The sequence below is a fragment of the Teleopsis dalmanni genome, chromosome X, assembly GCF_002237135.1.
Source record: "Teleopsis dalmanni isolate 2A chromosome X, ASM223713v2, whole genome shotgun sequence".
NCBI lineage: Eukaryota > Metazoa > Arthropoda > Insecta > Diptera > Diopsidae > Teleopsis > Teleopsis dalmanni.
Window position 1 is genome coordinate 35,656,466 of NC_051848.1, and position 13,387 is coordinate 35,669,852.

Sequence of the window (13,387 nt, forward strand, 5' to 3'; positions counted from 1 at the left end):
ACAAAATATTACAGTTGGATGAATTAAATTCTCAAACCGTAGCTTTGATTATACTAAAAGAAAAAGTCAAACAATCACAATCAAATTATTTTAAAATATCATCTCCATCTATGCATATATTCTCAGATAGACCTACAAGATTGTAAGACAGATTCTAAATGTTCTGAAAGTCACAAACGTGTTCTTTAAAAGTTCTTTCAAAAGTTTTAAAAGTTTCATATTCTCCGACAGATCTATAAGAATGTAAGACAGTTAACGATATGTTATCAGATATTCTAAAATCTTAAAAAATTCCTTTCTTTTATATATTTAAAAATTTTTGTGCTGTTGCTTTTGGATTCCATATATTGATTCCATATATATTAGTTGGAAAAAATTTCTATTTCATTGCACTTGGTAAATTACATCTAGAGTAGTTGCCTTTTTAATATAATAAGAATATTGTTTTTTTTCTATTTACAATAGACATCGTTAACAATCGTTAAAAAATATTTTTAGCATATCGTATCGTATTGAATACTTTATATTTAGATGACTTAACCTTGTTGATAATTAAACAATCCTTACAGTCATAATAATATTAAGAATAATTTATATGGTTGTGTAGCGTTTAGCAAAGCTTCAAACACTTCTATTCACCAGCTAGAAATTGCACAAAGCTAGGCCCTGAGAAAACTTTTCAAAGTTCCATAATACATTAGGACGAATGACATCTTCAAGGACATCAAGATTGATTCGATCAAAAAATACATAAAGGATAGAGCCCTGAAATTATTTGCGAAAACTGACAGACTTACTAACACCGCGTTTTCAAATCTCAAAATGGTTACAGGCTTCTCGGGGAGGTATGCAGATCCGAGGTCAATTATTGCTTAGTCTGATGAAGTGATAAACAATAATCTAGCCAAGGTGTAGAGAAGGGTTTTAAAGAAACCTCGAGTTGAAAAAGAGTATAAGTGCTTAAGTGCACTAGCTCAAAACAGCTTCAACATAATAATAATTTACTTACATAAATTATCAGTTATATTATAATAAAAATAGTAGCTTTTTAATTTCTAACAGATTAAATTCTAACCTTTTATCACTTATATTGAAAATAAAATAAAAATAGGCCTGTTTTTAATAAATCCTACTTTCAGAATGGTTGCAATTAATTACCATAGACGCTGTTGTTTATTCTTACGAACATGGACAACTCATGCAGTAATCAACGAAGGAAAATCTTATTTAACTCACATACAAGTCCTATCATTATCTCAGAGATATATCTTGAAGATTTGGTGCCCCGGAAAGTAAATGACTTGTAATCATTCACAGCTTAATTGGTAGTATTAAGAAGATTTAAGCGTATACCACGGAATGCAATTATATCTAGTAGGATTAGAAAGTGTGCCGCTGGAATTTTTCACCATATTAGAGTCATATTATTTAGATATTAATGATGACATCAAACATTAAATAGACAGTTGATTGGATTATATTCGTACTATACTGTCCAAAAATACGCTTTGCAGCAAATAAACATGAAGACCCGAATTCGATTCCTGGTACTTGCAGTCTCAAAAATAATTATTAACGAATAATTAAATACAAGAATTATTTCCAAAACCACTGATGATGGGTATTTGGCAAAACTCGAAACAGCTGTATGGCCAACCAAAAATTCAATTAATTGAAATAATATAAAGAATAAATTTTTGTTGTTGTAGTTCACTACTGTTCGAAAAACCCTCTTTATGTATATATTTTATAAAATTTGATAAAATTATAAAATTTATTTATTTATCTTTATTAAAAAAATTATATATTAACGTACAAAGCGAACATAATAATAAATTTTAGTAGATAAAACACGAAAATCTAAGAACGAAGAAATTTTTTTTTCTTCTTCTTTCTTGCAGAAATTCTTTCAAAATATTCGTCTTCTGAATCGGAGGTGCTTACAGGGCAATAAGTAGACTCATCATCAGTTGCTAAAAATATAACATGATAGAATATGATTACTATAAAAATACTATTTTAATGGATTACTGTCTATAAAATTAGTGTCTATGAATTCAGTTTTTCGTTTGGGTGTAGACTTTGTAAATGCTTGAGACTTCAAAGGTACCCGATGTGGAAAAATATCTTCATCTGAGCAAATTTCGTCAGTTTTTATAGTTCTTTTAATATTCTCTACAAATTTTATTGCAGCTGCACTTTGTTTGATTTTCTTCACCACGCTATTAAATTTTCTTTCTTTCTCTGTTTCACCTTTAACGTCGACTTTAGCATCCTTCGATGTGCTAGGACGAGGATGATTTTTTAACTTTTGCTCTTCAGCAATTCTCAGTTTATGCTCCAACTGTGAACAGGTATTATTTATGCGCTGCAATAAATAATGCTACCTGAATACATTTTTAGTTAGAAGAATGAATGATAATGCTCTTACCTCATCTGTGTATAACTGATCTTTAGCATATGAAATTAAATTTTTAATATACTGATTAAGGACTCCATCAGGTCCATTGTACAGTTCACAATTACTTGCCATTAACTCTAAGTCAGTAAATAGAGCAGCACGAGATTTATAACAATGAGCTGGAAAAGAGAAATTTATTAAACCTTTTTCAGATATATATTTTTTTATCGGCTTTCACAGCCTTAAAATAATTAAGTGAATAAAATAAATACTGTAATGTTCTGCATATATATCATATATATATGATACATATGTATATCGTACATATTATATGTACAAAGTAAATATTTTGTGAAAGAAGTTAAAAAATTTGGACACATGGTAAATTTGACAATCGAATTACAATGATGTGTAGTGGGAATCGATATTTTTTTATTTGATTTCAGATGTCAGTTTAAAATTTTTGACAGCTAAAATTACAATTGAAGCTCTTTTGTAAATTCAGTATTCAGACTCCACCGTTAAGAGTATTGTATTGTTTAAGATATTGTTTAAGATTTATTTAGAAATAAAGTAAATTTATTTTTTTACTTACATTTAATTTTTTTTTCAATGAGGCTTAGATCCATAGGGTTTTTAATTATTTCGTAATAATCTTTGAACTTAACTTTATCTACAGGTTTTTGGAACGGCACACTGCCTTTCATAGTAACAAGATTCTCATGTAATTTCTTAAATATATAAGTCAAAGCTTTTTGGTTGTTTTCATCCAATAATGGATTTATTGCTTTCTCTAAACTCATTAGCTTTTCCTCGTGTTTTGATAACAACTCAAAGCATTTGAACATCATTTCTTCAGCCGCTTTAGTATAGTCACTGTCGGCACCATTGTAAAGTATTGAATTGTTCAATATTTTATTGATATATTTTAAAAACTCTTCTCTATCATTAAATTTCACATCTTTTACTAGTTGGCAGAGTGTATGTATGTCCATAGGATCTTTTATTTTCTCATAATAAGTTGGCAGATCCTATATTCGCGTGTGATTGGAGAAAAAAACAAATAAATAAATAGAATCAATTTTATTTTTTATAAAGTTTATATATTATAAAGTTTATTGTTAATATGAAAATACTAAATATATTTACCTTGGCATTTACGGGATACAGAAATGGGGTCACATTTGGTAATGAACGCAATTCGTTAAGAATTTCCTCTAGTAAATAATTTAAGGCAATTTTAGGATCTGTACGTCTAAGATTTATTTTAAGTTGGCATTCATAATAATAATTCCGCCAATTATCCAAAGCGGCTTTATTATTAGGTCCATGTAGTTGCTCAAACTTTTCCAATTCAATACTCTTTTTATTGATTAACTCATAATTTGACAAACCATAAAACTTGCACAACTTATTCGTACGCATGTGTCCCATCTAAATTCAAATCATTTCATCAAAAATAACTCTAAATAAAATAATTTTAAAATTTTTCTATTACTAAACAATTATATTAAATTATAGCTCAGATAATTGCTGATGATAATATTGAAAACGTAGAATTGTAGAAGAATTCTCCTGATCAAGACAAAAGCGAGTTTGCCGAAATACGTATAGGAATATACAAAAAACAACGATCGAAATAAAAGTTGAAATTCCGAAAAAACAAAACCTAATTTAGAAGAATTCGAGTTCACATCAGTTCCGTAATTGATTAGTTTTTAAGACTGTAAAGCTTCCACTTCTGTACAAGTAACATACATCCACCCCTCTGTTATCATACATCCGGATATAGATTTGTTTGAAAAAGAAGCTTATTTTTTTTTTGCAATATCTTAGTCTTGCCATGCCTGACAGTTAGCAAAAAAACCGTTTCTGTCATTCTAATAGAAGGACAATCTCAATTTAAGATAAATGTCGTCTTGTGGCTAAAGACTCTACACTCAAAATTTTCCAAGCAACTCTCTGAAAAAAGTTGATGTCTTCCCAATCTGACATCGTTGTCAAAGATTTGACAAAGTTTGTCAAACAAATCGTATGATCGAGGGGGGGCGGTGTGGTTTTGGGTGTCAATTTTTCATTACTAGAAAACTACAGAGTTCTATAAAAGGTGTTTCTAAATAAAATTGCATTAAAAATGAGGTGATGTCTTGGCTTAAGGAATAAAGAAAGTGAAAGACGAATAGCAGACGGAAAGATGGAAACAGAAAAAAAGTCTGATGAAACAACGCTCAAAAATTATTGATATGTCCCATAATTGAACGTACAGCCATTATATTAAAAGCTTTTTGTTAGATTAGAAATTGATTAATGAATTAAGCTTTTCAAATAAACCATTTTTAAAATATAGAAAAAAACCTTTGTTACAAACTTTTTTTTGATCGTATATCTCAACACACACTGATGATGTCTCGAAACAACCACATCTATGATGGGACCGGAACCTATCTGTGGATTTGGACTTAGTTCCCTACTTTCTCATATAAAGATAAAGGAGAACCAAAATAAAAATGATTACTAGAATAATATACCAAGATTAACCCAATACAATTAATTTATTGGTACATATAACAACAAAAGATATCAGGAGAGTACGGTCAATCAAAGGAAAAACTTAAAATTATTAATTAGAATCCTATCAGGCCATTGTAAATTAAAAAACCATCTTACAAAACTGTGTATATATATGGATGTAAACTATAGATTCTGCAAAGAGACTGAGGATTCAGCCACATATATGCTGCTGAAATGTTCTGCACTAATACACAAACGGAATCGACTCCTGAGAATGTATTCCCTTACGGACGAAACAATGAAACTCTGTACAGTAGATTCTATACTATTTTCATTGACACAGCAGGGCTAAGACACCTACTTTAAACCCATAAGAGGACGCAATAAACTTTGAAAATGGATCCCGCCTCCTTTTATACGACATTTCTATTTCTTAAGCCAAATAATGACATATCGATTGACTTTACTAAGTTAATAAATACTCAGTCTAATAAAATTAAAATAACACATATAAAAAATGAAGATTTCCAAGCAAATCTATTATAAGTTCTATGATACTAATATATTCCAAAATGAGACGAATGTTTTAAATTAATTGACTTAATTATTCTGATTGAATGACGTTTCCAAAACTTATCAAACTGCGACATATCAAATGTGGGAGAGCAAATTTTGTTTTTTATAAAATAATTGAAGTCCAAAAATTGCACTAATTTAAGATTTAAAACTATTTATATAAAATAATGATTTTTAATTTTATTTTGAAATATACCTCTCCACATGCGCCACATCGTATTTTCAGAGCACTATTATTATTACATTTAAATGTTCTCCGTGCAAAATCATCACTATCAGATTCTGAGGAAGTCAGTTTTGGTACACTACCATCGTTATATAATTTATCCATATTTTTTGTAACAAGATCTTCCTTTCTTTTAATACGCCACAGCCGCTGTTGTATAAGTCGCTTTTCCCTTTTAAGATGTTTCTTCTCTTCTTCATCAAAATTTTTTGCATAGCTAACTAAAAACTCTTTTGATCGCGTTGCATATAACTTAATGTAAGCATCAATGATATAGGGATCTCGAACAATTTCTTCCGAAATAAATTCACTACCATCGGGTTTAAGAAAAACTCTTTCTATTTTCATTACACTTTTCGCAGGCTGCTTAATTGGGGTTTTAGGTTTTTCCGTAGTTTTTTTATCTCTTCCAAGCATTCGTTTTTGTCTTTTTGCTATCATTGATTCTACGTCTTTACTAATTTTTTTTAGTTCATTTAAATCATAAGCCTCCACATCACAGTCTTCATCTGAAGAAATCTCTTCTTTGCTTGACAACAAACGATTTTGTAAATTAAATAAACGCTGCGAATCGGCTTTGAATTGTGCTTCATGCTCCAGTTTTCGATTCAATTCGTCAGTTACAACTCTTGTTGGATTTGCTTCCTTTCTGTCTGTTTTATATTTTTCCCCAAAAAGGGTTCTTATAATATCGATCAATTGCCAACGATCAATTTTCATTATTTCTTTATCATCCATACCCAATTTACGTAGAAGACACCTACACATTTCTACTGGAACGCAACGGAAATCTGCTTCCATAAATTTACACGATTCCGCATTTTGTTTTATTTCTTTTTCTGCCATGGCAGCCTTTTCAAAATGTAATTTTAAAAAAAAAAATTATTTTATTATATTACATGAATAACATGAGTTTAAAAAAAATTACCAATTCTTTAAGTGTGATTCGTTCATAAGAAAATCCCAAACCGCAACCTGTGGGATCTGCAGAACCAGTTAGGTGTAAAATACATTGATTACTTCTTGCTCTGATATATGCCCTATATGTGCGTTTTAGAACAGAATTATTTATAAAAATACAAGAACTTTTACTAAAAAGAATACCTGGTGGTGTTCCAGGGCGATGATTTTACATCATTTTGCAACACGTTTTCGATATTGAAACTATGTTCTTGTCCGAAGCCAATTGCCTTTAAGAAATTTTAAATTAATCTCTTTACCCCATAAAATCCAATCCCAATACCCTATCAACATTATACTTACTTTTAATCTATACTGCCCTAACACCATGCTATAATGTGCACAGCATTTTTCAGGAGTGATAAAGGTACAAATCTCCTGTAGAGTGGGAAAACAAATATCATTTCTCATAATCCACCAGTTAATATTATTGCCATGGCGTTTAAAATGAGCTACTTGCTTTAGATGTTTACGAATAGTCGTTTCTGGAAGTTCCGGAAACGCACCTTTAATATCCTCCATTCGTAATCTAGGTGGTTTAAAAGTGCTTCTCTGGAACAAGCGATATATATGTAACTGCAAAAAGTTTTTGAATACAGCAGTTAATACACATATTAAAAAAAATTGATATAGTATTTTTTATACATTATTTATTATTTATATATTATTATGTCTCTATATAATTTTAGGAAAAACTTCTGTATATAATTTATGGTTGAAAATTTGGGTCATTATATTATAAGGGGTTAAAATATGTATGGTATGTATTTTTTAAAGTCAGTTGATTAAGTATATTAAGCAAGTAAGTATTGTCACAAATACAATGGGGAAAACACTGCAAACATTTGAGTAACAGGGTTCTGCAGTAATACTTTAAAAAAATTTAAATCTTTAATTAAAAAGTGAAAATGTAAAACAAAAACAGAGGTACGTTTACTGTCAAACAACCTAAAGGCTCATTTAGTCGGTACGTAGAGTAAGAACTTAAGCGGAATTAAGCCAAAGCGAAATCCACAAGTGTGGTTGGTTGTGCAATTCGCTTTGACGTAAGTTCGCTTAAACTCTTACGGTTCGTACCGTCTCTAAGCCTGGCACTTGCACTCCAAACAAATTATATACGGACTATAAATTAATTAAAAATTCGATTATTTCTTAAGACCACTGATAATGAGTACTTGGTAATACTCGAAACAGCGTTGTATGGTCAGCCAAATTTCAATCTAGGGAAGTTGTTTAAAATTCCTGAAATGTTGAAAACTTTGCAAATAAAGATTAAATAATCTTAATTATTCACTAATATATATTCATCCCAACAAATATTAAGCTCCTTTTAAAAGAATTCAAACGACGATTGAAGGAAGGAAGATTTGGTAATGTACAAAAAAAAGGTTTCACAGTAAAACTGATTAAGATTTTCAGATTTTTTCAGCGTTAATCAAATAAGGCACATCCAGAAGCAAGAGTAAAACTGCTAACTGCTACTAACTTCATTATAATTAAAACATTATTAACATTTATATTAAAATTTTACCTTCAAAAAATTTCGTATGAAGCTCAAAGCTTCTCTAGAACTAGGCTCTGGTACAAGGGTCACTGGGCAGAGTTGTCCCACAGTAAATAAACCATCTATTTTACGTATCCAATACCTGCCTTTACTATGCACAACCAGAAAATCCGTTGGAATAACTTTGTGCTCATAAATAGGTGCACGATAAAGTTTATTTTCAAGTGTCTGTAAACACTCTCCATCATTTAATTGACCGAGAAACGTTCTTTGAACTGCTGAATGCCATTCTCCGTATCTGAACTTGTCACTATATGCACTCTTATCCTCCTCACACTTATAATAGTTAATAATTTTTGAGTTCATTCCAACCTTAATAAGGAAAATAAAATTTTAATGGAAGTAAATATTATTGTAAAACATAATACTTGGTTCATAAGTGGTGGATGTTCTTCTGAGAACTCCATCAGCAGAATTTTACCGTCTTTTGCACTCAAATCGTCTATTGTTTCCGGATAAAATGGCATTTTCTTTTTATATTTAGAAGCTCGTACCATTCGCTTGTGATTCACAAATTCTTGAAACGTCGATGGAACTACATTAACAGCGTTGCGAAAAGGACGTTTGGTGCGACCTTCTTTGAACTTTGCTAAGCGAGGTCGGTAAAATGTGTTAGCCACATTTCTGCTAAGATGTGTCTAAAGTTAAATTCAAAAATAAGAGAAAATATATTTTAAGGTTCTACATTTTTTAAAATTATTTAATACTTACAGGCATAAATTCTTTATGAAATTCTATAACTGGAAGTGCGTGCTTCAAGTCCAGACGGAAACTGCTTTCTTCTTGTATACGCCTTCCCTTGCCTCGGGAGCATTTTCTGTAATTTTTAAGTGACACTTTTTATTTTTAACAATATTTCTATAATACATACATTGCGAGTGATGTGTTGTCAGTCCGGGATAATAAATCAACGCTTGACACGTCTTCGTTTTTAATATCATCTTGATTTAGGACTTGAACTGTAGCTTCTTTTTGAATTAGCTGTTGGACTTGATCTTGGTTTTGATCTTCAATTTGATATATATAATTGTTTTCACCTTGGTTGTCTATAAAGACTGTAATATAATTGTTTTCAACTTGATTGCCAATAAGGAATTCAGTATAATTATTTTCAACTTGATCGCCAATAAGCAATTCAGTACAATTATTTTCAACTTGATTGCCAATAAGATATTCAGTATAATCATTTTCACCTTGATTTCCTATAAGGACTTCAGTGTAATCATTTTCACCTTGATTACCAATAAGGAATTCAGTATTATCATTTTCACCTTGATTACCAGCAAGGACTTTAATATAATTATTAGCACCTTGATTTCCAATAAGGAGTTCAGTATTATCATTTTCACCTTGATTACCAGCAAGGACTTTAATATAATTATTTGCACCCTGATTGCCAATAAGGAATTCAGCATTATCATTTTCACCTTGATTACCAGCAAGGACTTTAATATAATTATTTGCATCTTGATTTCCAATAAGGAGTTCAGTGTAATCATTTTCACCTTGATTGGCAGCAAGGACTTCAGTATAATTATTTACACCTTGATTGCCAATAAGGACTTCAGTATGAATTTCACCATCAACTTGACGTGTCCACAGATTATTATCTTGGTTTTCATTTTCGATTTCATCTTGGTATTCTAATATAGTTTCATAATCTTGAACAATAGTTTGATTGTCTTGAATATTGGATATAACTAGTGTTTGAATTTCCTCCTGAGTTAGGAATTGAATTTGTTCATCTTCATCACATATTTCTAACAGTTCAAGCGATAATGGTTGATAATCACTATCATCAACAATATTTAGATATTGCAAATCATGAGAGATCCTAAAAAGGAATTCAGTTTAAATTTATGAGTACATAATGTATCTTTCAGGTACCTATATAGTAGTAGTTGCAATTAGAAGATATGCAGCATAAACCATCTGTAAGTATATATTCTGCAAGAAGGCAAAATACCATATAAAACGATATAATGCAGCTAATTTTGCTGAATCATCACACTACCATACGAAATATTCTAATCAAAGTATATCTTTTATGATCTTCTCTGACTCTAATCTGACCATTGTTTATTATAATGTGTATGTCTTTTTTACACCTCGTTTTGGGTGTGGCTGCAAGTCAACATCTTCAGTTAAACGCGATACGAACGTAATTTATATTTTGTAAAAAAATCAAAGTCGAATAAAAACTCAAAAATTACAATTAAATAAAACAGAAATAGAATTAAATAAATTTAATTGTTTTAACTGTTCTTACACGAGTATTGAATAAGTGAATTCCATCACAAAGAATTGTATAGAATTTGTATAGAATGTATAGAATGCCACTTGATTGCCCCAACTTACTTAACTTACAAACTGTTAGAAATACATATCAAACTGCAAACGTCAAAGTCGGTGCGTTCGTATTTGTTTGATACTATAGATTTTTCTATAAACAAGGCTTTTAGGTCATTCGGTACAATCCGGCTTAAGTTCTGATATTTTTATTTCATGTTAATTAGAATTAATAAGCAGTTTTTACTTACTCGATAACTCTCTGCTCAAATTCTTCATCCACTTCTACAATTTCTGGTCCTTCCAAGCTGTCATTCCTGAAATAATATTGCAATTTATATATCCAAATTAGTTTTAGCAATTCTATTTCTTGATAATATTATCACATTTACTCTCAATCCCATTTCACTTATATACATAAATTTTTAAAACTTTCAAAAAAATTGATATATGAGTTTTTGTGTCATGTTTGTGAATAGAATCAGTCTTTCAAGTTTCCTAACACATATTCAAAACTTTTTAAAAAAAATCTATACTATATATGTACTTATAAGCTCAAATCGACTCAATATAGTTCACAGGACTCATATTCAACTTCACCTTTGGTGCCGTGTTATTCTGCCAGTCATGGTCACATCAAATGTGAAATTGTCGTTGTTTTCAATTTAAATTCATAATTAAATTTGGGACAAAGTAAATATTCCGCATTTTTTAGAGACATTTAAATAGTGCCTCTATAAAATATAGTATTGAAATTGAACAATTAAAAATATATAAAAAAATATATAAAAATATAATTAATTAATTCAATTGTCCTACAAGTGATTTATGATTGCTATGTGATATAACACAGCAAGTGAATTTGTTAATGAATTTTTACAGCACATTAACAAAAAACTTCAAGATTGAACATACAAATTAAGTACGTTAGTTAATGAACGTTGACTCTGAGCTACTAATTTGGCAGGGCACGAGTTCAATCACTGGTACTTGCAATCTCAAAAAATTATTTACTAATAATATATTAAATATAAAAAATAATTTAATGACATTTGATGATAGGTAATAGACAGTACTCAAATATAAAAAAAATTTTGTTGTTGTTGTTCAGTTTACCTGTTTTTGCAACCTCTTTATTAAATACAAAAGTTTCTCATATGGTTTCTCAGCCAAAAAAAATTCAATTCCTTAAAATAATAAAATAAAAAAATTTTTGTTTTTGAAGTTCACTACTTCTCGAAACCTCTCCAGAACAAATACCTTCAAATGTGAAAATCTGCACACAAAAACTATTATGGACAAAAAATTGATACTTACGATTATCTATTAGTGATTGACTGTGAACATAACTGACGTTACCCTTAGACAACTAATTATCTTTATAATCTGACTGTTAAATGCTTATCATCATTCCTTATCTGATTACTGCTTTTAATACTGTCTTATAACATGCATTCTAAACGATTGTAACATTTCTTTTAACAATATTAATTTTATAATATATCTTTCTGGTTTTTTCATTTTCAATTCTTTTTTTGAGATCTAAAAACCACTCAACTTAACTTAAACTTATGCTTAATGTGATTAAACTAATATAACATACCATATAATATAACATATATATAATATAATTAAAATTAATATAAATTTGAAGACCTCTTGTTGTAACAGTTGTCAGATAAAACATATACATAGTTTTTTATTTATAGCTTATTTGTTGGTAAATCGCAAGCAAAAAAATAAATTACTGTGTAAAATTTTTGAATTAAAACAAATTATATACTGCTTTAAAGTGTACAAGCCGAAGTATAACAAGATATCATTCGGCTAGACTTCGTTCTGTTCTCGTAAAACAAAAAGAAAGAAAAAAGAATATGCTTCTAAAGAATATTCTTCTTTATGAGTACCATCTATGAATAATATATATTGCATAATTAGAAGTCATGATTAGAACCCACTTTTTACCAAAATTTGCTGCAATAATGTAGAATATTTTTTAAAATGTAAAAATTAAAAAAAAAAGCACAATAATAATAAAATACATTAAGAAATTATATGATTATTGTTATATTAATTAAATAATAAACAAATGCTCACTTACCTGTGTTCTCCGTACTCGAGCTTTTCATCCAAATCCATATTCCTAATATAAATTCAAGATTTAGCTTCAGATTCAGTTTGTATGTCAAATTCTTATTTGACAATGACGAATACAAATATATTTGTCAGTTATTTCAATGGTTCACATTTATAATTTTGGAACACATGGTTGCATTTTAGTACTACATTGATTATGCATTTACACAGTGAAAAACTATATCAAGGACAGAGCCCTAAAATTATTCACAAAAGTTGATACGCTGCCCAACCCCGCTCTAACAAACCTAAAGTCCACCTCAGGACGCACAGGAAGATATGCTGATCTACGGTCCGTCATCAGTTAGAAAATAAATAAATGATAATGTTTCTAGTATAGCTAAAGTTTAGTTTGGGGGAGGGATAAGCCCTCCAACCACAATAGAGTAAAAGTGCGCAATAGCACTAACAACAATGGTATAGTATTTAGTTATAGTATTTGGTTTCGAAAAGTAGTGAACTACAACAACAAACATTTTTTAAATATATTTTTTTATGTATTATTTTTATTAATTTAATTTTTTCGGCCGTTTGGAGTCTTTCTAAATACTTGGAATTATTTCTTATATTTAATTATTCGTAAATTCTATTGAAAATATTTTTTAAAAATATAATAAAAAATTTTAAACACAAAATAATAAGTGTAATATTTTTATAATTTTTATATGTTAAAAAAATGCCGTAAGTCCGGTGAAAATCAATTAATTTAATTGAATTTATTTTT

The 13,387-nt window shown here is 29.4% G+C and overlaps 1 protein-coding gene across 2 annotated transcripts; it reads right to left on the reverse strand.

The window, feature by feature from the left end:
• Positions 1 to 1,826: 1,826 nt before the first annotated feature.
• LOC119689372 (transcription initiation factor TFIID subunit 1-like) lies at positions 1,827 to 12,712 on the reverse strand. 2 transcript variants are annotated; one of them, XM_038104195.1, is made up of 15 exons: positions 12,629 to 12,712; positions 10,779 to 10,844; positions 9,110 to 10,072; positions 8,950 to 9,055; positions 8,607 to 8,876; positions 8,206 to 8,550; positions 6,978 to 7,250; positions 6,819 to 6,904; positions 6,643 to 6,754; positions 5,685 to 6,566; positions 3,551 to 3,835; positions 2,997 to 3,432; positions 2,432 to 2,580; positions 2,032 to 2,368; positions 1,827 to 1,973 (listed from the first exon to the last, which is right to left on the reverse strand). In XM_038104195.1, the coding sequence occupies exons 1-15, from the start codon at positions 12,664 to 12,666 to the stop codon at positions 1,861 to 1,863; spliced, it is 4,461 nt and encodes a 1,486-aa protein (XP_037960123.1). In that variant the 5' UTR covers positions 12,667 to 12,712; the 3' UTR covers positions 1,827 to 1,860. The 2 variants fall into 2 exon arrangements, with proteins under 2 accessions (XP_037960123.1, XP_037960124.1); XM_038104196.1 differs by lacking the exon at positions 12,629 to 12,712 and adding an exon at positions 11,128 to 11,225.
• Between the last annotated feature and the right edge of the window lie 675 nt (positions 12,713 to 13,387).

Bases quoted from the DNA above. Each gene is read 5' to 3' on its own strand.
- LOC119689372 (XM_038104195.1), bottom strand. From the start codon at position 12,666: ATGGATTTGGATGAAAAGCTCGAGTACGGAGAACACAG. The intron at 9,056-9,109 runs GTATGTATTATA...TAAAAATTACAG, and splicing joins GACAACACATCACTCGCAAT to AAAATGCTCCCGAGGCAAGG. The intron at 8,877-8,949 runs GTAAGTATTAAA...ATTTAACTTTAG, and splicing joins TTCATAAAGAATTTATGCCT to ACACATCTTAGCAGAAATGT.